General features: G+C 40.8%; 1 protein-coding gene and 1 long non-coding RNA gene across 2 annotated transcripts in view; both read left to right on the forward strand.

Moving 5' to 3' along the window:
• The window catches only part of LOC138946909 (dual oxidase 1-like), a 67545-nt gene extending 50646 nt beyond the window's left edge, over nucleotides 1–16899 (forward strand). The window contains exons 24-31 of the mRNA XM_070318312.1: nucleotides 3458–3691; nucleotides 4481–4574; nucleotides 6483–6814; nucleotides 7805–8034; nucleotides 9658–9816; nucleotides 11538–11693; nucleotides 12566–12694; nucleotides 13700–16899. Coding sequence (XP_070174413.1) covers nucleotides 3458–3691; nucleotides 4481–4574; nucleotides 6483–6814; nucleotides 7805–8034; nucleotides 9658–9816; nucleotides 11538–11693; nucleotides 12566–12694; nucleotides 13700–13822 — 1457 coding nt within the window. The 3' untranslated portion in view covers nucleotides 13823–16899. The remainder of the gene's footprint in view (nucleotides 1–3457; nucleotides 3692–4480; nucleotides 4575–6482; nucleotides 6815–7804; nucleotides 8035–9657; nucleotides 9817–11537; nucleotides 11694–12565; nucleotides 12695–13699) is intronic.
• Nucleotides 16900–17446: 547 nt separating this feature from the next.
• Nucleotides 17447–20043, forward strand: LOC138946988 (uncharacterized). Its single transcript, XR_011449507.1, has 2 exons — nucleotides 17447–17578; nucleotides 18443–20043. It is a non-coding gene; the product is annotated as an uncharacterized lncRNA (long non-coding RNA).
• The last annotated feature ends 5403 nt before the right edge of the window (nucleotides 20044–25446 follow it).

Genomic DNA, 25446 nt, shown 5'->3' on the forward strand with positions numbered 1-25446 from the left:
ACATACACCACGACCCTCGTTTCGATTCCCCCTCGATGTTAAAATATTTAGTCAAAACTTGACTAAATATAAAAAGAAGAAGAAAAGAAAAAAGATTTTTCTATGCTGATTCTATGACCATTTCTAAGTTCAAATGGCACCAGATGGCACCATTTTGCTTCTTTGGGCAAAAATTTTTTTCCGGGGGAGCATGCCCCCGGACCCCCCCTAGCAAATTCGGGCGCTTTGCGCCCATCACATTCACTTTCGATTCAAAGTGCCCCCCCCCCCCCTTACAAAGCAACTGATCCGCCCCTGGGGAGGACATGGAAGGCACGGTTCTAGCTGCCAGTCTACACGATTTGACCTGACTATCTCAGATCTAGCCAGGCTTTTTCTTGGGATATAACCACCCCTCCACCTCGACACTGTTGGTTTTTTTTTTTGGGGGGGGGGGGGGGGGATGGGGGATTTTGCCAAGCACATCATATTGGGGTATTTAATCTAATAACGTATATATCCATCCACAAACAATGTACTTTCACTCATCTTTCATAATTTACCATTTGCAAAAATCAAGATTGTGATTCATATAATGGACAGAAGGCACTTGCATATATATATATATATATACTAGAATGAATACCCGCTTCGCCGGGTAGCCGGCTTCGCCGGGAAGAAGTACTTAGAGCCGTCCGAACTATGGACCCGCCAAGCTTAGGTCCCTCCCAGATTCGTGGAATGGGAACAGCACGAAAATGATTCAGTGGCCATAATGCCATTCCTGACCATATCGAGTCCCATCCTTGTCGACGAATGTAACCGTGTTAATCACCTTTGGAGGCGAACTCCACTCAAACAGGACTGAGCAAGTTATGGCTTCTCAAAGGAAGGCCAGTACATAAAATTACACAAAAGCCGCCAGACCACATCACAAACAGAACTGAAGAATGCACAGGTGTTGATTACATAGAGACACACACACTTACACACACACACACACAAACACAGAGAAGCCGTATCTATAGAGAGATAGATGACAGTGTATTTTTCGCGTGGCTATAAATTGATTCGACCTTTGCACTTTTACAGTGAGGATAATTTACGGGTCCAATTTACGTTCTGTACACTGCGTTGACCTTCTAAAAATAGGTAACAGTAACAGAACGCCGGGAATATCCGAAGACGCTCAGCGCAGTGGACAGCGCAGTGTAGTAACTTACAACTGAACGGGAAAGCCACACGAAGGAAGGGAGATAAACGCCAAACACTGGAGAAGATAAGGAAGAGTTACTTATAATGGTGAAATGAACCCAAAAACGAAAATGAGTTCAGCGCTGCGCGCTGAGAGCACGTGTTGAAATATCTCATCGATGATATTGTGTCCGGGGTGTAGCTGAATACGGTGTCCAAATTTGAAAAAGATCCACCGAGAACTTTGGCGTTGTGATGTGGTGTAGCGGCTATGGTGTGTCGGTATGGGGGCCCGGGTAAGCTGAGGTGGAACCAAAATAGCTGAGGTGGAACCAAAATCGGTTCCGCGCTGCGCGCTGAGAGCACGTGTTGAAATATCTCATCGATGAGGTTGTGTCCGGGGTCTCTCTGAATAAGCCCACCAAATTTGAAGCAGATCCATCGAGAACTTTGGCCGTGCCTGGCGAATACACAAATACACAAACACACAGACACACAGACACACAGACACACAGACACAAGTCGTATATATATATAGATATATATATATATATATATATATATATATATATATATATATATATATATATATATATATATATATACAGGTATTCCAACACAAGATATTCTAAGGTTTCTTTTAATAGACGCATTTAGGATGTACTTGGACACATTAAAAAACAAGAGGCGAAGCCTTCAAGGCTCACGTAAGAAATAGACAAACAGTAACACAAACTCAATCACTCCGTCACACATACACACCCACACACACAGTAAGCTTAGGTGACGACTGTGCAAGAAAGAGAGACACTAGATCTAGATCTGTCTGTGTCTGCATGTAGCCTACTTACAGGGACACGACTGCCAAATAGTCTCGGCCCGCTCAAAATAACACTGACCGAGACCACACACACCACGCGAGAGAGAAAGACTACAGGGAGGCATGCCGTCATGATGCATTAATTGACGTCAAACACTTTTGACCGTGACGTAATCTTATGCGAGCTTTATCCATAGTCTTGGATAACCACTCACACATAGACTCGGAAATGTTAAAGTTTCTACCACAGACATACACACACACGCACACACGCACGCACGCACAGACAGACAAAGTTACGATCGCATAGGCTACACTTACGTGAGCCAAAAATCAACAGCTTGTGTGCTTTCTTGACGGACACTGGTGGCAATCTGTGAAGTTAATTCCTCAAAACATTCTCACTGTGTACCGAAAGCAGTGATGATGCTGATTTAGGGTATGTCTCTAGGTGGAGGGGGGGTCTTATCTCCTGTAAAAGCCCCACCAGATCTGAAATGGTAAGCTGAACTTTAGTTTTGACTAAATGTTGTAACTTAGACTTGGAATCGAGACGAGGGTGGTGGTGTATGTATGTATGGTTTTTGGCTCACGAAGTGTAGCCTATGCGATCGTAACTTTGTCTGTCTGTGCGTTTGTGCGTGTGTGTGTGTGTGTGTGTGTGTGCGTGTGTGTGTATGTCTGTGGTAGAAACTTTAACATTTCCGAGTCTATGTGTGAGTGGTTATCCAAGACTATGGATAAAGCTCGCATAAGATTACGTCACGGTCAAAAGTGTTTGACGTCAATTAATGCATCATGACGGCATGCCTCCCTGTAGTCTTTCTCTCTCGCGTGGTGTGTGTGGTCTCGGTCATTGTTATTTTGAGCGGGCCGAGACTATTTGGCAGTCGTGTCCCTGTACATGCAGACACAGACAGATCTAGATCTAGTGTCTCTCTTTCTTGCACAGTGTCACCTAAGCTTACTGTATGTGTGGGTGTGTATGTGTGACGGAGTGATTGAGTTTGTGTTACTGTTTGTCTATTTCTTACGTGAGCCTTGAAGGCTTCGCCTCTTGGTTTTTGTACATGTGTGTGTGTGTGTGTGTGTGTGTGTGTGTGTGTGTGTGTGTGTGTGTGTGTGTGTGTGTGTGTGTGTGTGTGTGTGTGTATGTACGTGTGTGTGTGTTTAGAGCGATTCCGAAAAAAATACTTGCCCGATCCATGAAAAATATACTCTTAAATACGAATGACAATGATTTTATCTTTCTATCCAAACCACAAACGAATATTAACTCTATTTCATAATAAAAATAATCATGTTTTCCCTTCTCTTGAAAATCTGTTTATAACGAGTAACGCCCAAATTCCACGACGAAGTCGAATGACGAATTGAATTCTTGTTCTTGTTCTTATGCGATATTACTTTTTCTATAGTTGAAGATAGTAGAAGTAAGACTCCAGTTTGTCTCTGTCCTCGCAGTCTACGCAGCAGGACGGGAGCACGCAGGCCTCCGTCGTCTGTCGGGCGCGTGGACCACAGCTATGATCCGGGGCTCTGCCAGCGTCATCATGTTCACCTACGTCAGCCTACTGCTCACCATGTGTCGGAACCTCATCACGCGCATGCGCGAGACCTTCCTTCATCGCTTCGTGCCCTTTGACTCGGCGGTGGCGTTCCACAAGTATATCGCCGTTCTCGCCATGCTGGCCACGAGTAAGTGTTATGACCATCGTAATTAACAAAGATAATAAACATACTACGATTACAACATGGCGAAAAAGGGATACAATCATCATTTAGATTTCATAATACTTCTTTATCAATTTTACACGCTTCAAAAGACAGTTATTTCTTGGAATATACACAGTCATTTCTTGCAATTGTATATTCGATCATTAATTAATAGTTTCACCAGTTTGTCACGAAAAAATAGTCATAGTTGTACGAACTGGATGTTTAAAAATGCACGCTTTTGAGAAGTTGCTGTCACAATTGCAGAAGCTAAATACTTAGTACTGCACGTTTTTTGGAAACTTGCCTGTATCGTCTAGCCTTGTGATAAAATAGACCAGGATTAAGAAAGATCATTAGTTCAGTTATCAAATTATTTAATCTAAATATGTTCTCGTTTAGCATGTGAACTGGGGAGCTACACTACTCAAACGTTGAACCGAACTGTGTGTTTATTTACACACAACTAATATGCATAAGGGAAATAGTGATACCGAGTAAACGTTTTAGGCCACATTCAACTGTCAAGTATAAACTTTGATCCTGCCTTACATGTGACACATGAGAGTATATAGATTGTTATTTATGTGAAGGTGTGAGTGTGTGTGGTTTTAGATATATGTATGTAAATTTGTGTGATTTGTTATATGTTTCGAGCTTGCGATTCTTATGTAAGGACTGTGATTTTATTTGTGCGTGTGTAAAGACAAATTTCCGTAAGTTCCACACTCACACAATAAAGTTGAATTGAATTGAATCGTTGAATTACAGTCATTCACATCGTGGGCCACGGGACCAACCTGTACTGCATGTGTACCCAGACCACCACCAACGTCAACTGCTTCTTCCGGGAGTACTTCACGCCGTGAGTCAACCCTCTCTTCTTACTCTTAATGCCTTACTTCACGCCGTGAGTCAACCCTCTCTTCTTACTCTTAATGCCTTACTTCACGCCGTGAGTCAACCCTCTCTTCTTACTCTTAAAGGCACAGTAAGCCTCCCGTAAACCATCACAGATACGGTCAGGCTTTTACACACAGTACAAACACCCTTTCATTTAAACACTCACCGATTGAGAACATCCTAGGTGCCCTCCGTAAAGAGCGAACAATTTTCAAAGAATTTATTTTTGCGTGGTTTATCTTACCCCTGAGCCATCGTGAACCCGTGTGATCCAGTTTCCCTTTTTCACAATGTAGTCGTCAGTTAGTCATTTGAATGCGACTCGATGTGAGCTTATCTACAATAGCACGTTTTTATGCACGAAACAAACGGCTGTGGTTCACAAGAACTCTAGCGATGGCTTTTGACTGTTGAGAGGAACGGCGATATGCATACACCGTCGTCTGCTACGACCCTTGCGTGACCCTGCTTCCGGGCTTTTCTTTTTTCAAACTTTCACAACTTCGAATTGTACTGATCGTGTCTTGATGAAAAAAGAATTCTTTTATGATTAAAGACTGTTTGTGTAACAAGCTGTCAATTTATTATTTAGATTTTAACAGTTAGGTCTAGCGCAAAAACGCACCACGGTCCAAAAACATTCTGATAATCATCGATCCACGGCTATGGCCAGTTTACATCGATAGAATGAGACCCGAAGGGAAGTAACTCATTTTTGACCTGAGTTCAGGATGGGTCCAAAAAGTGTTCGAGACAATCTGCAAAATTAATTCTTTACAAATTGCTCGCTCTTTACGTAGGGCACCTAGGATGTTCCCGTTTGGTGAGCGTTCAAATGGAAGGGTGTTTGTACTGTGTGTAAAAGCCTGACAGTATCTGTGATGGTTTACGGGAGGCTTACTGTCCGGACGTGATTTCCGGTATTGAATATTCATACAGCCGTCCAGCACCAAAACGAGGCGCCATTCTTGTAGAGGACCAAGTCCACGAAAATAAATTCTTTGAAAATTTCTCACGCTCGACAGAAAGCAGCCAGGATGTTCCCGTTCGGTGAGCGTTTAAATGGAAGTATGCTTGTACTGTATGTAGACGCTCGGGGAGCTCTGTGATGGTTTACGGGAGGCTTACTGTGCCTTTAATGCCTTACTTCATTGAGTCGCCCCTCTCTCCTTCATCTTAAGGCCTTACCTCATTTGGCCCTATACGTCCCTTTGTTTCGTAGAAATTCAAATTTGAATAGCTAAGCATTCAAACACTAATTTAAGGGTATTGCTAGAGTGTGCCGACATAATTACAACCCCCAATCGGAACTGTATAGCTCTTTGGGCAATAAGATTTTGGGTCAGTAATATTTCTTTAATTAACCCTTTCACTGCATGTCGAACTGGATAACTTGCTTCAACGGGCTACAAACCGTTCAATAAACAACAACAGGAGAAGAAGACAAACAACACACAGTGTATGCGTGTGTGGTGTATTCATTTACACATCAAGGGCACACTGTAACTTCTCCATTCAGGGGAGAAAATACAAGTATTGCTTTTTAAAAAAAATATTTCGGAAATAAATAAATAAATAAATAATTGAATAAATCTGGTCAGGCTTTTACAAGATATAAGATCACTTAGATACATACCAAAAATCAACATGTGAATGCGTTATATATTGTGTGTAAAAAATGTCTGTTTGTCTGTCTGTCTGTAAAAAATTCCATTTCAAACGGCAGAAATTAATATGTAAGCGCCTAGGGCTATATCTAGATTAGGCGCATAAAAATGATCACAATAATAATAATAATAATACCGACTGCTTCATGTGCCACGAACCGGTTAAACCCAATCCATTTGATTTTGGATCGTATGCCTGACAGGTCGACGGGGTTCGCGTACTTCCACTACTGGGCGTTCCAGACGATCACGGGTCTGGCGGGGGTGCTGGTGACGGTGGTGATCTTCATCATGTACGTCTTCGCTCACCAGTGGGCAAGGCGCCAGGTCTTCACCGCCTTCTGGTTCACCCACTCCCTCTACCCCCTCGTCTACTTCCTCACCTTCCTCCACGGCGTGGGGCGACTGGTGCAGGACCCGCTGTTTCCTTGGTACCTGCTCGGCCCTCTCGTCATCTTCGTCTTGGACAGGCTCATGTCCGTCAGCAGGAATCGTATCGAGATCCCCGTGCTACTGGCTGAGCTGTTGCCTTCTGGTGGGTTTCTCTGTCTTGTTGTGTCCACCCCCCCCCCCCCCCAAACCCCTCCGGAGAAGATTTAAAAAAAATTTCTTAAAAGGTGATTAAGATTATTAACAAAATTTGAAAGAGATTCAGATTTTTAACGGGTTTTGAAGTAACAAATTTGAAAAGACGTAAGCTTTTTAGAACTTTAACTATTTTTACTGTGATAGACCTAAACCAAACTTGTTTTAAGCGTGGTTACTGTCATGTAAACTGAGAAAGGAAACAAAATTGCATCGGTCTTGGATAGACATATAGGTTGTAGGGACTATACAAAACAATAACCAGCCAACCAGCCGATGTCTGTGTTGTGCTATTAGGCCTTGTGGGTGAATTTGTTTGTGCGATCTGTTGGGATGAATGAACCGAGTAGCCTAACCTTTTGTTTCGCTAGTTCAAACGTTGCTCCCCTTGCAAGTGTGATGTCTTACAATGGCCAGTTTTATTTTTACCTTCAGCATTTATTGTGTGAATGTCTTCCTGTTATATGCAAGTCAAACAAAAAAGAAAACATTGGTGACGCAGCCACGATGCAAGGCAGTGCCATAGAACAAATCTGACAGTGGGATATGTTGCCTTACAAGTTTACACGGTATCACTGATGCCGACATGCATAAATTATGTAGTCACTTGGTAAGCTTATCCTTGATCAACTGGATTGCAATGAACAAATTTGTATGATAAGTTGTTGATCTCAGCTTAGAAATTAACTTTAGCCTGCCCTTAACTGGGCGAAGTCGACTACGCGAAGTATACTTTGCGAAGCTGTCTGCACGGAGCTTTAGCGCTGAGTTTTCGGTAAAAAGACTTCGCGAAGTCTTTGCGTGGTCGACTTCGGGCTCAATTAAGGACAGGTTAAACAAACAAAGGGCGACAAGGCAAGGGATATATTATTTAGAGCAAAGCGTATTTCAAGGATCCCCAACACTGCATGATTATAACCGATTGACTTGCTTTCCCCAGACGTAATAAAGCTTGTGTTCAAACGCCCCTCCAACTTTGACTACAAGTCGGGTCAGTGGGTCCGGATCGCCTGTCTCAAGCTGGGAGGGCAAGAGTACCACCCCTTTACCCTCACTTCCTCTCCGCACGAGCGCCACCTGTCTCTCCACATCCGGGCAGTCGGGCCCTGGACCTCCAACCTGAGGCAAGCCTATGACAGCGATGTGCTGGGTGGTGATCCTTATCCCAAGGTACTGCTGTTTGATGTGATGTACCTGGGCCTTAAGATTAATTATAATAATAAATTTTCGGTCGCACAGAAGAATCTATATGATCGTGCCTCAAGGGCAATGTTTGTTCTTTTGCGTACTTGTCAATCAATCAATCATTGTAGACAATTGTCACTGCCTGTGGACATACAAGTTGACCTGTTCGATAAAAAATGATTGCTCCAATTTTACTGTACGGATGTGAAGTATGGGGTTTTGGTTCCTGTGAACTTGCTACTAAATTTTATTTGCGTTTTTATAAAATTGTTTTCAAACTAAAAAAAACAACTCCAAATGCTATGATATTTGGTGATCTTGGAAGATATCCACTAGATGTTAATATGAAATGTAGAATGCTTTGCTATTGGTATAAACTGATTAGTCCTATTCATAAAAATAAATTTTCAAGTATTGTGTATTGCTTTACTTATAAATTGTATATCAACAAGATGATTGAATCTAATTATTTATGTTTTATTGAAAAAAACCTTAAATGAAATTGGTCTCTCTGGCCTTTGGACTTTTCAAGAAAATGTTCAATACTCAAGCGCATGGTTTAAAAAGAAAGTAAAAAGAAGGTTGTATGACCAGTATATCCATAAATGGTTTACAGAAATTGGAGAAAAAAAAATGTTTTGGAATTATCGAATTTTAAGATATTTTTGCACGTGAAGACTATGTCACACACCTGCCATATCAGCAATGTGTTTCAATGATGAAGTTTAGAACATTAAACAACAATTTACCTGTACAGAAAGAACGTTATCTTAATATCCCGAGGTCAGAAAGAACTTGCACCAAATGTGTATCACAAGACATAGGTGATGAATTTCATTATTTATTTGTCTGTGATTTTTTCAAAGAAGAAAGAGCTGAGTTGTTACCACCTTATTATTGGAAAAAACCTAATGCACTTAAATTTAAAAAGTTGTTTGCTACTAAGAAAAAGAAAGTGCTAAAGAATATTTTGGACTTTATTAATAGAATTTGTAACAGTTTTTCATAAATAAAAAAAAAATTCAAAATGCCTCCAGTATGGACTAATAAAACTTGAACTTGAGAGAGAGAGAGAGAGAGAGAGAGAGAGAGAGAGAGAGAGAGAGAGAGAGAGAGAGACAGAGACAGAGACAGAGAGACAGAGACAGAGACAGAGAGACAGACAGACAGACAGAGAGAGAGAGAGAGAGAGACAGACAGACAGACAGACAGACAGGCAGGCAGCTAGGCAGACAGGCAGACAGACAGAGTGAGAGTGACAAAGAGAAAAACAGAGAAAGAGACAGCGACGGGATCGTGTTTTATAAGAGAAGGATCTCTGACTTGACGTTTATATTGTAGTGTTGTATATACCGTGGCATGTTTTGTTGGTGTCAGAACCCAAGGTTAAGAAGATAGACATAGCTATGGAGTCAGTGTGACTGCCAAGTGTCGTATCTCCTTAATTATTAGGTAATCAGTTAATAAGAAACGACATCCCCTAAAAAAAACAGGACGTCACTTCTTAACCCCAACTTCTAAAATCAAATCTCTGACGTCAGAAGTAAAACATAGTTCGAGAAGACGTCATAAAGTGAATAATGACGTCACGTTACCTGTCGTATGTAGCTGTTCCTGGACGGACCGTTCGGGGAGGGTCACCAGGACTGGTACTCGTGTGACGTGGCGGTGCTGGTGGGCGGGGGGATCGGGGTCACGCCCTTCGCCTCCATCCTCAAGGACATCGCCTTCAAGTCACGCACCGGGGCGCTCATCACGTGTCAAAAGGTACGCTAGACACTACTGTGTATGTTGATGTCGTTGTTTTGAAAGAGCTATAGATGGACGATGTTCGGAAATAACTCTGTCGGGGTTGTAAGGCTTTTTAGAAAAATCAACAGGTAAAAATCTGTAGGGCTGAAATCGCGTTAGTGACAAACACTCGGTGCCAAACCTCGTACTTTTGACTCAATCCCCGAATTTGGAATCAATTTTTGAAAGAGCATAACAGTATTCGTTTAACATCTTAACATCACTCTGCCTCATTCTGTTTGAAATTCTAACTGATACTTTCGAGGCGACCCTGTAACAATGTGTGTGTTTGTGTGTTTGTTCTGTTTAAACCAGTCTTGATCTAAGGACTAAGTCCGGTCGAGAATATAAGCTGGTTCTTGTATATGACTGTGTACGTAAGTGTTAGTTGGAGTGCCTTGGAGAATGATGAGCATATGAGCTTGCGGTGATCATCCTTTTTTGAGGATGAAAGTCGCTTGTTAATTTCAATGCTTGTTATTCTCTCAGGTGCCAGGAGAAAAGGTTCCGTACAACTCTCGCTTACTCTATTACACATGTCGTATGCATAAAGAGCGATTACTTCCCTTTGGTTATTTGATACCTTAAACATTGTGAACGTATCATCCCATACCTCAAGCCAATGTACACCAAATATGAATTATTTCGCTGACCAAATTGTTTAGTTATTACTGTAACTGTCGACAAGGTAAGGGACATCGACTGGCATCGACTGTAGCATGTTAGTGGCTTGCATTGTTTGTTTCGGTCACCCTATGTGAGGTCTTAAGAAGAAAACAAGTCGCATAAGGCGAAATTACTACATTTAGTCAAGCTGTGGAACTCACAGAATGAAGCTGAACACACTGCATTTTTTTCACAATGACCGTAGTCCGCCGCTCGTGCAAAAGGCAGTGAAATTAACGAGCCTGTTTAGCGCGGTAGTGGTTGCGCTGTGCTGCATAGCACGCTTTTCTGTACCTCTCTTCGTTTTAACTTTCTGAGCGTGTTTTTAATCCAAACATATCATATCTATATGTTTTTGGAATCAGGAACCGACAAGGAATAAGATGAAAATTTGTTTTTAAATCGATTTCGGAAATTTTATTTTAATCATAATTTTTATATTTTTAATTTTCAGAGCTTGTTTTTAATCCGAATATAACATATTTATATGTTTTTGGAATCAGAAAATGATGAAGAATAAGATGAACGTAATTTTGGATTATTTTATAAAAAAATAATTTTAATTACAATTTTCAGATTTTTAATGACCAAAGTCATTAATTAATTTTTAAGCCTCCAAGCTGAAATGCAATACCAAAGTCCGGCCTTCGTCGAAGATTGCTTGGCCAAAATTTCAATCAATTTGATTGAAAAATGAGGGTGTGACAATGCCGCCTCAACTTTTACAAAAAGCCGGATATGACGTCATCAAAGACATTTATCCAAAAAATGAAAAATAGTCTGGGGATATCATACCCAGGAACTCTCATGTAAAATTTCATAAAGATCGGTCCAGTAGTTTACTCTGAATCGCTCTACACACACACACACACACACACACACACACACACACACATACACCACGACCCTCGTCTTGACTAAATGTAAAAAGGTACATTTGCTGGGCTAGGGATGGGGGTGGCTTCCAGAACCAAGGACCCCCTCCCCCCCCTTGATCCAGCCGTGATTCGAGCTTGTGATGTGGTGTGCAGGTGTACTTCATATGGGTGACTCGGACCCAGAAGAGCTTCGAATGGCTGACTGACGTCATCCGTGAGGTAGAGGACACTGACACGCGACAGGTGGTGGACACTCACATCTTCATCACGCAGTTCAAACAGAAGTACGACCTGCGCACCACCATGCTGGTCAGTATGCCTGTTGCGCGCGCTTGTGTGTGTGTGTGTGTGTGTGTGTGTGTGTGTGTGTGTGTGTGTGTATGTGTGTGTGTGTGTGTCTGTGTCTGTGTGTATGTGAATATGTGTGTGTGTGTATGTGTGTGTGTGTGTGTGTCTGCATATATATGTGTGGTGTGTGTGTGTGTGTGTATGTATATGTGTGTGTGTGTGTGTATGTGTGTGTGTGTATGTGTGTGTGTGTGTGTTTGTGTATGTGTGTATGTGTGTGTGTGTGTGTGTGTGTGTGTGTACCCATGTTTCCACAGGTTTGGTTGCCTAAATCACCATAAGGCAACTATCCACACGTGGATGGCAACCTAAACTCTGGATGGCAACCTAATTGTGTGGATGCTCGCTTCATTTAACACCGTTAAATTGACTTTTTTGACGGAAAGAATGTCATAACAATGTTCAAAATGACATTCTTTCCGTCCTCTATAGGCGACGAAATAGGTCAAATTTTGTGCATTTTTTAGTGCAAAATTCTTCGATGCCGGAGCGAGTACTGCACCCAGTGCTGTTGTCGTGCAAGTGCACTAGAAAGGCACTACACCCAGTGCCGCCTCTTAGGTAACCATCCACACTTTAGGTATGTATGTGTATGGAGGTGTGATTATGATGCATGCACATTGTAAGCACGATGCATGCTTTTTCTCAAAGATTTCGTGTGCTGTTGTTGATTGTGCTTAGTCTTATGTTGTTTAACTAGATTAAAAAAAAAAAATTTAAAAATATATATATATATATATACATAAAACATCAGAAATTGTGAAAGAAACAATTGTTTATAATATATATATATATAATATAATAATGCCCCGGTTTTGTGTGTGTGTTTTCAGTACATCTGTGAGCGACACTTCCAGAAGGTGGATGAGCGCAGCCTGATCACGGGACTCAAGGCCACCACGCACTTCGGCCGTCCCGACTTCGTGGAGTTCTTGTTCTCCCTGCAGCTTGAACACCCCAAGGTGCGACACTGACCACACTCATCTTGACAGCATCACCAAAGATCCCCCCCCCCCTACTCCCCCTCATAACCAAAGACACATGCGACACGCGCGAACACCTTTCTCTCTATCTCTTTTGCTCTCCCTCTCTCTTTCTATCTCAGAGACACGTCACTGACAGACACACAGGCACAGACAGACAGACACACACACACACACACACACACAAATACATACACACACACACACACAAACACACACACACACACACACGCACACACACACACAAATACACACACACAAACACACACACACACACACACACACGCACACACACACACACACACACACGTTTGTGGAGTTTACTAATTGGATTTAAATATTCCTTTACTTGCAGTTTTCTGCACTTAAGAAATCATCATTATAACTACATTGTAACTATTGATTTTCTTAAATTAATGAGCACATTTAGCATTGGCCTCGGACATTGTTTTCAAAACTGACAAACTACAAAACAAAACAAAACAAAAAGCAGTATCAGAGCCGTCCAGTTATCAACAAATGAGGCGCGATGCACATGATGTGGTGATCGAGACAAATCAACAAACCTTGCGGGGAACCAAACTCTGTTACACGACCAAGTTGGAAATAGGATGTTCGAGAATAACTCTGTCCGGTTTGTACGGGTTGTGAAAGAGTGAATGTTCTTGCATTTAGTGAGTCAAACATTTCCACGTGACACTATGGGCCAGTCACTAGCGAAGGGTGTCTCTGAAACACGTGAAGCACGTGTAGAAAGTTTGCCTCACTAAAAGCAAGAGTATTCACTCTTTCACAACCCATACCAACCCGACAGTTATTTTCCGGAGTTTGTCTACTGCAGCTAGGTTATGTCTGAAAAAGTAGACATGAGTAGAAATTTTGGTTGTGTAACACGTACTGCATAATTGTTAACAATAATATACGTTAAAGATATCATGATGTGCAGCTAAAAAAAAAAATCGGGGTTTCCATGTGTGCTTTCAGGTTAAACGTTTCGGAGTATTCAGTTGTGGACCTGGCCCCATGACGTCATCAGTACAGACGGCGTGCACCGCGCTCAACAGAACAGAGGGCTACACCTACACACACCACTACGAGAACTTCTAGAGTTGTCCTGAGAATACACACACCACTACGAGAACTTCTAGAGTTGTCCTGAGAATGCACACACCACTACGAGAACTTCTAGAGTTGTCCTGAGAATGCACACACCACTACGAGAACTTCTAGAGTTGTTCTGAGAATGCACACACCACTACGAGAACTTCTAGAGTTGTCCTGAGAATACACACACCACTACGAGAACTTCTAGAGTTGTCCTAATACACACACCACTATGAGAACTTCTAGAGTTGTCCTGAGACTACACACACCACTACGAGAACTTCTAGAGTTGTTCTGAGAATGCACACACCACTACGAGAACTTCTAGAGATGTCCTGAGAATGCACACACCACTACGAGAACTTCTAGAGTTGTCCTGAGAATGCACACACCACTACGAGAACTTCTAGAGTTGTCCTGAGAATGCACACACCACTACGAGAACTTCTAGAGTTGTCCTGAGAATGCACACACCACTACGAGAACTTCTAGAGTTGTCCTGAGAATGCACACACCACTACGAGAACTTCTAGAGTTGTTCTGAGAATGCACACACCACTACGAGAGCTTCTAGAGTTGTCCTGAGAATACACACACCACTACGAGAACTTCTAGAGTTGTCCTAATACACACACCACTATGAGAACTTCTAGAGTTGTCCTGAGACTACACACACCACTACGAGAACTTCTAGAGTTGTCCTGAGACTACACACACCACTACGAGAACTTCTAGAGTTGTTCTGAGAATACACACACCACTGCGAGAACTTCTAGAGATGTCCTGAGAATTAAGCCCGTCCCTTATTGAGCCCGAAGTCGACTTATTTTTAACCGAAAACTTGGTGCAAAAGCTTCGTGCGACAAGCGTCGCGAGGTATACTTCGCGAAGTCCCATCGCCCAGTTAAGGACAGGCTTGAGACAACTTCTGAAAATATGCTGAGACCGCCCGGTATAGGGGTGTGTATAGGATTCGGTCCATGTGTTTGTTTGTTTGTGTTCGCATATAGATCTCAAGAATGAACGGACCGATCGTCACCAAATTTGGTGAACAGGTTCTATGCATTCCTGAGACGGTCCTTACAAAAATTGGGACCAGTCAAACACACGGTTAGGGAGTTATTGGATTCGGTCCATGTGTTTGTTTGTTTGTTTGTGTTCGCATATAGATCTCAAGAATGAACGGACCGATCGTCACCAAACTTGGTGAACAGGTTCTATACATTCCTGAGACGGTCCTTACAAAAATTGGGACCAGTCAAACACACGGTTAGGGAGTTATTGGTGGATTAAGATTCTACAAGGACTTATAGAGGGACATCTTAATGGTCAAAGGGAAATAACCATTCTCACTCAGTCACTGCCACCAACTGAGAAGGTTATTTCCCTTTGACGGGGGTGTTTTTCCTACCTCGGAGGAATTTCTTGTTTTAAATGGTTTTGGAGCACGCACGCACACACACACACACACACACACACACACACACACACACACACACACACACACACACACACACACACACACACACACACACACACACACATCCCAACCACAACGCGGAATAGCAAACTAGTTCAATCCTTCAGAAAAGTGTTGAACTGGAAGCAGATAATTTATTTTGTGTTTGACACACATCTTTTATTGATCTTTCTTTCTTTTCTTTATTTGGTGTTCAACCACGAAGGTTATATCGCGACGGGGAAAGGGGGGGGGGGGGAGGGTGGGGAGATGGGATAGAGCCACTTGTTAATTGTTTCTTGTTCACAAAAGCACCAATCAAAAAATTGCTCCAGGGGCTTGCAACGTAGTACAATATATTACCTTACTGGGAGAATGCAAGTTTCCAGCACAAAGGACTTAACATTTCTTACATACTGCTTGACTAAAATCTTCACAAACATTGACTATATTCTACACAAGAAACACTTAACAAGGGTAAAAGGAGAAACAGAATCCGTTAGTCGCCTCTTACGACATGCTGGGGAGCATCGGGTAAATTCTTCCCCCTAACCCGCGGGGGTTTTATTGATCAACTGACTCGAATTATGTTGTTAAATTTAGTCAAGTTTTGACTAAATGTTTTAACATAGAGGGGTAATCGAGACGAGGGTTGTGTGTGTTTGTGTGTGTGTGTAGACCGATTCAGAATAAACTACTGGACCGATCTTCATGAAACTATACATGAGAGTTCCTGGGAATTATATCCCCAGACATTTCAAAAAATATTTTTTCGATATATGTCTTTGATGACGTCATATCATATCATAGCTTTTTGTAAAAGTTGAGGCGGCACTGTCACACCCTCATTTTTCAGTGAAGTTGATTGAAATTTTGACCAAGCAATCTTCGACGAAGGCCGGACTTTGGTATTGCATTTCAGCTTGGAGGCTTAAAAATTAATTAATGAGTTTGGTCATTAAAAATCTGAAATTTGTAAATAATTTTTTTTTTATAAAACAATCCAAAAACAATGTTCATCTTATTTTTAATCATTTTCTGATTCCAAACACATATATATATATTATATATGTTATAATCGGATTAAAAACAAGGTCTGAAAATTAAAATATGAAAATTATGATTAAAATTAAATTTCTTAAATCGATTTAAATTTCATCTTATTTCCTGTCGGTTCCTGATTCCAAAAACATATAGATATGATATATTTGGATTATCAGAGATACAGAAAAGCATGCTATCGTGCTCAGCGCAACCACTACCGTGCTATTCTGGCTTGTCAATGTCACTGCTTTTTTTTCCCTGTTGACTGACGATGCTACGAGTCTTGGTGAAAACATGCAGTGCGTTCAGTTCATTCTGTGAGTTCGACATCTTGACTAAATGTTGTATGTTCGCCTTACGCGACTTGTTTAATTTTGTTTCGACTCTTTTCTGAAGTATTTTTAAAAGGTGTGTGTGTAGGGGTGAGGTTGGTAAATATATATGGGTGCGTCTCAGAAACTGATCCTTTTGTGTGTGCCATAATCAAATTAGCCCACAATTGAAACATACTGAATTTTAAATCATGATATTGGTATTTTTGAGAAGTAAAATGAATAAAGAAATAGTACAAACAAAACTGAGTATTTTGCATGATTATTATGAAGGTTGTTTTGCGAAAGAAATGATTAAATGCGTGAAAAATGGAGGTCTGATCTGTGACATGAACCATCAACTAGTTTTGTACCTCACTACAAGAATCGTTTAGAATGTCCAAGGACTGCTATTTTTGTTATGTGTGTTAGGTTTAAGTGTACTTGACAGTTGAAATGTTATTTTGTCCACAGAATTGTTTTTTTAAACGAAATTAATCGCTTGAAAGTTTGCCATCACTGTCGTAACATAGGTTTCCACACGCGTGCAACAGCAACAAGTCCTAAATTTGAATTTTAGAATTTGCATATTCATCTTCAACACGATCTTGACATGAAAGGGCATAGAAACTCGCTAAGTTAAATGTTATTTAAGTATTATTTTCTCAAAATTGCATCTGCAAACTAAGTTGAAAGTTGCGCAATATGACATGCTTCTTCAAAATTCCGTTACGATGGTGAACGGTTTTGCAAATAATGTTCAGAGTTTTGAAGAAAGATTAAAACTATTTTGCGCGTAGTGATTTAGAGGTGCGGGTGACTACGCATGCGCAGTTACAGAGAGAAATAGTTCAGGTTCCAGCAGCGAAGAAAGATTTCGAGAATGTTTCCGAAGTCTGTGATTTTGTTACGACAGTGATCAACACCCAAGGTTCTTAAGAAAAGGTGAGTTTTTGCTGCTATGATATTCTATGAAGTGAAAAATTAGGCTAAACATTTGTTAATAATAGTTTTTCTTTCGATTTCACGTAGTCAAAACTTGACTAAATGTTTTAACATAGAGGAGGAATCGAAACGAGGGTCGTGGTGTATGTGTGTGTATGTGTCTGTTTGTCTGTGCGTGTGTGTGTGTAGAGCGATTCAGACTAAACTACTTGACCGATCTTTATGAAATTTGACATGAGAGTTCCTGGGTATGATATCCCCGGACGTTTTTCTTTTTTTTTTCGACAAATACTTTTGATGACGTCATATCCGGCTTTTTGTAAAAGTTGAGGCGGCACTGTCACACCCTCATTTTTCAATTAAATTGATTGAAATTTGTGTAAAGCAATCTTCGACGAAGGCCGGACTTCGGTATTGCATTTCAGCTTGGTGGCTTAAAAATTAATTAATGGCTTTGGCCATTAAAAATCTGAAAATTGTAATAATTTTTTTTTTTAATATAAAACGATCCACATTTACATTCATCTTATTTCACATCATTTCCTGATTCCAAAAACATATAAATATGTTATATTTGGATTAAAAACAAGCTCTGAAAATTAAAAATATAAAAAATTATGATCAAAATTAAATTTCCGAAATCCATTTAAAGGAACGGTAAGTGTCAATGTTTTCTTTAATTGTAAAAGTTGTATGTTCAATGGAATGGTAAGTATGAACAAAATAATTACTTTATTTTGTTTTTAGCCAGTGAATGTGGATGCATCAAAATCTTGATAGACATTAAACAAATTCATGTTAGTGAAACTAGTACACATATTGCATCAATCTTTAGTTGAAATCGCAGGTACTTGCATGTTTCAGGTGCAAGAGATTCGACCTGATGAACTGGTGGTAACGTTCCTTCGAAGGAAACCGAAGGGGAACTACTATTGCTTTCCAGGGATCGATGATATTTCCTTAGTCCCTACATCTGATGCAACCATGATTCGTGACCCCACCTTCAATGCCAGGGGGCATTATTTCTTTTAAAATAAATTAATTAACTGCAAGTGGCAACTGTCCTATATGTAACCAATGCCTTTGGTTTATTGTCTTAACAATTGAATGAACCACTTTTGAACATTTGCATTCTTCATGTCAAACCTTATAATACATGTCTGGTTGTTCGTTTCCGAGTTACGTCGGTGATGAACTTTTCATTAATGTTTCTCTTTTTTGGGGCAAAGTTTGCTTGATTTTGTCCAGCTTTTTTTCTTTCTGTTCCTGTTTTAGTGTTTGGCATTTTACCTAAGAAGAATCTGGTTGCAAAATCAGCTTCATTTAGTAAAGTTTGTGGGAAAAAGCATAACCGTTTCTTTGTTACAAAAGTGATGTTTCCATGTTACATCGGTGACCATTTTGCATTCTTTTGGGATAACTTTCTAACATTTTGTCTTAGAGCAACAAATCTTTGTATATATGCTATTGTGAAGGTTAAATGTCAATAAGACTGAATGAATGCCATGTATCAACATGTTCTGATCAGGATATCATTAATTAATTTTCATTTTTGTATTGAAATTTTGACGAATGCATGGAACTTTGAAAAAAACATTTTGTTGTTTGCATGTAGTCATTTCATATTGAACTCTATAATGGCTTGTGATTCAACAATAATAACTGAATAAAAGTCGTTTTCAGCCTTATAAATGCAGTTTTTTTGTCTTTTATTGTTTCCATGTTACACGGGTGATTTTGCACACATGGTCCAAATAATGCTCAATATATGGCAAACTAAAGGCAATGTTATATTTTTTCTTGTTTAAGCTGAAAAGGTACACCCTGAGAAGTGTGTAAATAGTATTATCAACGTTTTCTGGGAAGATTTTACTTTTGGTGATAATGTCACAAACAGAGGACGAGATTCTGAGACGCACCCATATGCCTTTAGATATAATTATGTGTTTGCACTGAGCGTGTTTGACCAGTGTGAAGCTTGAACAATAAACAAAAAAACTATTGTTTCTCCCAACACGTAGGCTAATGTTGTAATATTACATCGACAGCGGCATTGTACTTCTGTGGAAACTATCTTTGATGCTATGCATTAAGTTAAACCGCGAGGCTTGCTTATTGGTGTGGGTGCAATACACGTTGAATATGCACAAGAAATGTCCGGTGTTAATTCCGTATGATTACAGTGCCCCCCCCCCCCCCCCCCCCTTTTAAAACCTCCACAAATCTGAGAGGCTTAAAAATCAGGTCTTAAAAAGAAAGGAGTTTTAAAATGCGGGTAAATGTACAAAGGCTATGAAGAGAAAGTCTGACAAAGAGGGTATAAAAGGTAGGGAGTCTTACAAGGTTTTTTTCACTGTATATCAATATGCAAAAATGCTTTCTTTTTGGACTACGTATTGTGTACTCTTAAATTTCAATTTGTTGTGTACTGCATTTTGTTGAAATCAAACATTATTGTATTTGTACTTCATTGGTTTGTTGCTGTGTTCAGACTATGTGTGTATTGTATACTCTCCAAAAAAAGAAATTTGACACAGGTAAAAAAACATAAAATCTTCTACAAATTAATATGTTCAGAGGAAAACACCAAAATTCAGTTCGAAGTTTTTCAGTTACACTGAGCACAAAAAGTTAAGGATATTTTTTCAGTGGTATTGCCCAGATGTTAAACAGCAGTTTTTTGGTCAGAAATATACGTGTATTTGAAGATCAGTCTTTCTTCTGCTCAAAAATGTGATTCATGAATCTGAGTAATGTTTTGGTATGACGTCACAGGTCCGTAACCACGCCTACCCTCAAAAATGGCGTTTTTTGACGGTATTATTCATTTTCAACCGTCGAAACAGTGTCTTAAACTGAATGATATTTTACATTTTTTTTATATCCAAAAGTGTATTTGGTGTCTTACCTAACAGTTCATACACATTTCGTTCAAATCCGTCGCTCAGTCAGGCTGATCTAGCGTGTAAAAGAGAGCGACCATAATCCTGAAAAACATTAAAAAAATCCAGTGTTTTTGTCGTGTTTTTGCTGGGTAGCTGCAGTTGATATGCAATAAATAAAAAAAATACAAATAGCAGCCTCTCCAAATTTCACAGAACGATGACAAACACCCTCATCTGGATTCGCGCTAGTACTTGGAGCAAACAGAACCCGAGAATGGACGTTGTAACGGTTTTCCGTTGAAAATTTGCAAACGTTCGTAACGTCCAAGAAACAAATATGACATGCACGCAACTTTGTACACTTTGTAAAAAATGGTGTCATTACATGTGTGCCAAGTTTCAGAAACATTCGTTCATGGGCTCAAAAGACATAGCCTCATGACTTTGAAGAAATAAAAAGTAAAATCTCACTCCACTACGCTGTTCTATTTTTAGACGATGACGTCTGCAAAACTCATATCAAGGTGGCTGAGTGGTCAGGACACACACTTTCCACTATCAAGGTTAATTGCACAAAGCTCAGCGATTGAAACCTTTTTCTTTACATAAGATCTGCTGTCAGGTGTGTTGTTTTTGAAATTTGTCTTTGGCACGGTCTGGTGTGCAAGCGCGTGAGTTTATGCATCTGTCTGTCTGTCTGTCTGTCTGTCTGTCTGTGACTACGTGTGTGTTTGTATGATTGTGTGCATGATAAATAAATAAAAAATCCGAAGACCTCCAAATAATTATACTTTTTGAGTTTGTGTGACTGTTCCCGTAGCTTGATGTTCACGGTTTACGAATTAAGGGACAACCAAAAAGGCGGTTCTCTCTGTGTTATAACGGACAGATAACCGTTCTTTGTATAGTAGGCCGTTATGACCTCGAGACAATGCTCTTACCGACTTAAAAACTTGGCGATGTCCATCCCCACAGCTCTATTTCGTAGCGTTTCAACTGTCTGATTTGTCATAGCAAATGCCAGATTGCGTATCGCCACTATCAAGACGACGATGACAAAAACCCAGTGTTGCCTCCATCTGACGTCATATATTTTTTAAATTATATGACGTCATGTCTGCATTCTTCTGTCTTTTTGATTCTTTGTCTTCTTTACTTCTTTCTTATACAGCACAGCTGTGTTCAAAACACGTGAACAGTTCTTTTCTGCAACTGCTACTGAGCAAGTTGTTCGCATCATCCGTGAAGGCTATACGCATCCTATCGGAGAACGAGAAACAAAATTATAGAAAAAGTCCTTAAAAAAAGTTGCGCGAAAGACACCATGCAGGGACAATATTTTTCACCTCTTTTCATAAGATCATAACTTATGAGCCCGCGAAAGAATGTTTCTGAAACTTGGCACACATGTAATGGCACCATTCTTTGAAAAGTATACAAAGTTGAGTGCATGTCACAGTTGTTTCTTGGACGTTAAAAACGTTTACACATTTTTAACGGAAAACCGTTACAACGTCCATTCTCGGGTTCTGTTTGCTCTAAGTACTGGAACATATACTAACTAGATGAATACCCGCTTCGCCGGGAAGAAGTTGAGCCGAATACCCGGCTGCGCCGGGGACCCGGCTTTGCCGGGTTTAAACGCCGGCTTTGCCGGCGCACCGCACGAAGGAAGGGAGATAAACGCGCAAAACACTGGAGAAGAGTAATACCCGGCTTCGCCGGGACAGTGACCTTCTATAAATAGTATAACGGGAATATGGATTGAGCGTTGTCGACAGTGACCTTCTAAAAATAGAAACGGGAATATGGATTGACGCCACACGAAGGAAGGGAGATAAACGCTGAAAACACTGGAGAAGATAAGGAAGAGTTACTGGGAATGGATCCAGAGAAAAACCAAAATCGGTTCAGCGCTGCGCGCTGAGAGCACGTGTTGAAATATCACATCGACCAGGTTGTGTCCGGGGTGTACCTGAATATGGCCACCAAATTTGAAAGAGATCCATCGAGAACTTTGGCCGTGCATCGCGGACACACACACACACACACACACACAAGTCGTATATATATATATATATATATAGATGAGAGTCTTTGTCATCGTTCTGCAAAATTTGGAGAGGCTGCTATTTGTAGTTTTAGATTTATTGCATATCAACTGCTGCTACCCAGCAAAAACACTATAAAAACCCTGGATTTTTTGCCGTTTTTCAGGATTGTGGTCGCTCTCCTTTACACGCTGGATCAGCCTGACTGCGCAGCGGATTTGAGCGAAATTTGTATGACTTGTTAGGTAGGACACCAAATAAACTTTTTGGTGTAAAAAATGTAAAATATCATTCAGTTTAAGTTACGGTTTTGACGGTTGAAAGTGAATCATGCCGTCAAAACATGCCATTTTTGAGGGTAGGTGTGGTCACGGACCTGTGACGTCATACCCAAATATTGCTCAGATTCCAGAAACACATTTTTGAGCAGAAGAAAGACTGATCTTCAAATACACGTATATTTCCGACCAAAAAACTGCTGTTTAACATCTGGGCAATACCACTGAAAAAATATCCTTAACTTTTTGTGCTCAGTGTACATTGTTGCTAACCACTTAACCACAAAAAGAACAGTAACATAATTGAACCGAGACTTGGCTGGGTTGGTGCCCTTTTATTGAATTGCAAAAAGATTGTCTCAGTCTGCACTGTGCTGACCTGTGTCAAGGGTTTTTTTTGGGAGAGTATATATATATCTATGTCCAGAAGGCTTGTTGCACACATAAAGGATTAACCACACTGTAGGTGACAGACCTTCTTACTTTTGACAGATAGACCTTGGTGTAAGCCATCCCTACACGGACGTGTGGTGTGATAACTGAACAAGGCGACTACTTTGTATCGCTCGGAAGCTGTTTTAACCTGCGTCCAGTGTTCCAGGAAAGAAGGGAATTCTTGGCTGTCTGTGTTGGCTGGCGACTCCAGATTACACTTTTCTGTCGTTTGACTCTAAAAGATGTCCTTTATTGAGCCCGAAGTCGATTCCTTTTGACAGACAATTCATGCCAAAGCTTCGTGCAGCAGGCTTCGTGAAGTAGACTTCGCTGGGCAATGAATGGGACACTTTCGCCGAATACAATCTGTTAGCTCACAAAGTCATGTACCATGGTTTTATCTGCTAGTTCTGGCATTTACAGATGTTTCCCCAAGTAATCTGAACCAGTAGTTCAAGTATTGAGTGAGGTGTTTGTTGCAGAGAAGACGCACACAGTGTTAACCGTCACCAAAGCTTTCGTGTGTATGTCTCAAATGACAGAAGCAATGTGAAACTGTCTCCGGGAAAGTTGGAGGCAACAAAGAAATAGCAAAATGGAATGATAATTGTAATTTATTTTGTCACTCTTCTTCGCTGCAGCAGATTCGATTGGTTAGGGTAAGTTTGTCGTGAAGGGAGCATGTTCCTGTCTCATTGTGATAATCGATGCATTTTGTTGCTGGATACTGCAATTCTGCCTGAAATTTACACGCACACACACACACTGTAAGTCACTTACTCTTTCACACACACACTGTCACGTTTCAATATATCACTTAAGGTGATTATGAACCGGTTAATTACTACTAATTAACTAACCACACCACGATCCACTCTCGCAGTCATACAATTAAATAGAGTCAACAAAAGTATAAGTTTCAGACGCCTGTTTATGTATAAACTCTCCACCTCCCTCGAGCCTTCACTCAAAATATGTTCCTTTTACGTTCTCAACACGTAAAAAACCAGTGTTCACTGACAAAATGCCAGTAGTATGTAGAAAATTATAGTAACACGCTGAACCCGTGTAAATACAGTCAAATGAGAATGTTCTGTTCGAAAAGCTCTAGTTCGTGCAGGTGTCCCACACCCCACGTTGTCACTACTCCAATGAAATCATAGATACGAAAGACAACGGTGGTCAACGGGGTGCGTACGACATGGTGCACTTAGCTTTATCTCTGCTGCTGCTGCTTAGCCGGTATACTGGTTAGTCGGTTCGCTGGTTAGCCGGTCCGCTGGTTAGCCGGTTCGCTGGTTAGCCGGTCCGCTGGTTAGCCGGTCTCCTGGTTAGCGTAGCCTCAACAGTTCCCGCCAGAGTCAGCCGTGCAGATGTTACAGGAACACGAAACGAACGAAGGCTGCAAACAGAAAGCATCGGTGCACTAAACATGTCAGCTACCCCTCACCCACCACCTTAAAACATGTCATCTTTAAATATCTCATCGAGCACGTGGGCCTGCACAAAACTGACTTTTTACAACAACAAAACAGCCATTTTCCGTCCTTCTCTCCCTATCTGCAAAAACCATATACAGATTAGTATTTTAGCGTCACAGAGAGTAAATTATGCGCTAACCTGGAAAGAACAACAGAGAGTATTTCATTCCACAACACAGACTCATCAACAGCGTTAAATAATGATTTATTACCTCAAAAGCCTATGATTGTACTCTCAATGGAAGCAAAGTCCGCTTCCTCCCTGGACCAGCCTCTGTTCGTCAACAGTGACCAAAAACGTCCAGAACCCCTTGTCGAATCCTTATGCGAAAGCCATCGCCGACGAAGGAATGTTGACGACTTGTCCTCAGCAAAATATGTGGCAGTGTGAAGGAAATAACCGGTGGAAGCTCCCCTAGAGTGCCGAATACAATATTCGGTGAAAAACCATCATACTCTAGAAACTGTGTATTAGATCCTTCCCCTTCTGCCGCTGGGTGTCAAGTGTCCCGTATATGTGTCTCAGACAGACAACCTAGCCAAATACACGTGACTGACCTTGTCACAAAACCAGTCCAGCTATACACAATTCTGCCTCCCCAAGCAGAAAAAAGACACGAGAAACTCAATCCCTGAAAATCCCGTGCGCGCTGTCAGCGAAAAACCGTCAGCTCTATGACAGCAGAAACCTCCACTGTAAAACTCGTGCGTTTCAAAACATCCGTGTTCATTAAGCGC

The sequence above is a fragment of the Littorina saxatilis genome, linkage group LG1, assembly GCF_037325665.1.
Source record: "Littorina saxatilis isolate snail1 linkage group LG1, US_GU_Lsax_2.0, whole genome shotgun sequence".
Lineage (NCBI taxonomy): Eukaryota > Metazoa > Mollusca > Gastropoda > Littorinimorpha > Littorinidae > Littorina > Littorina saxatilis.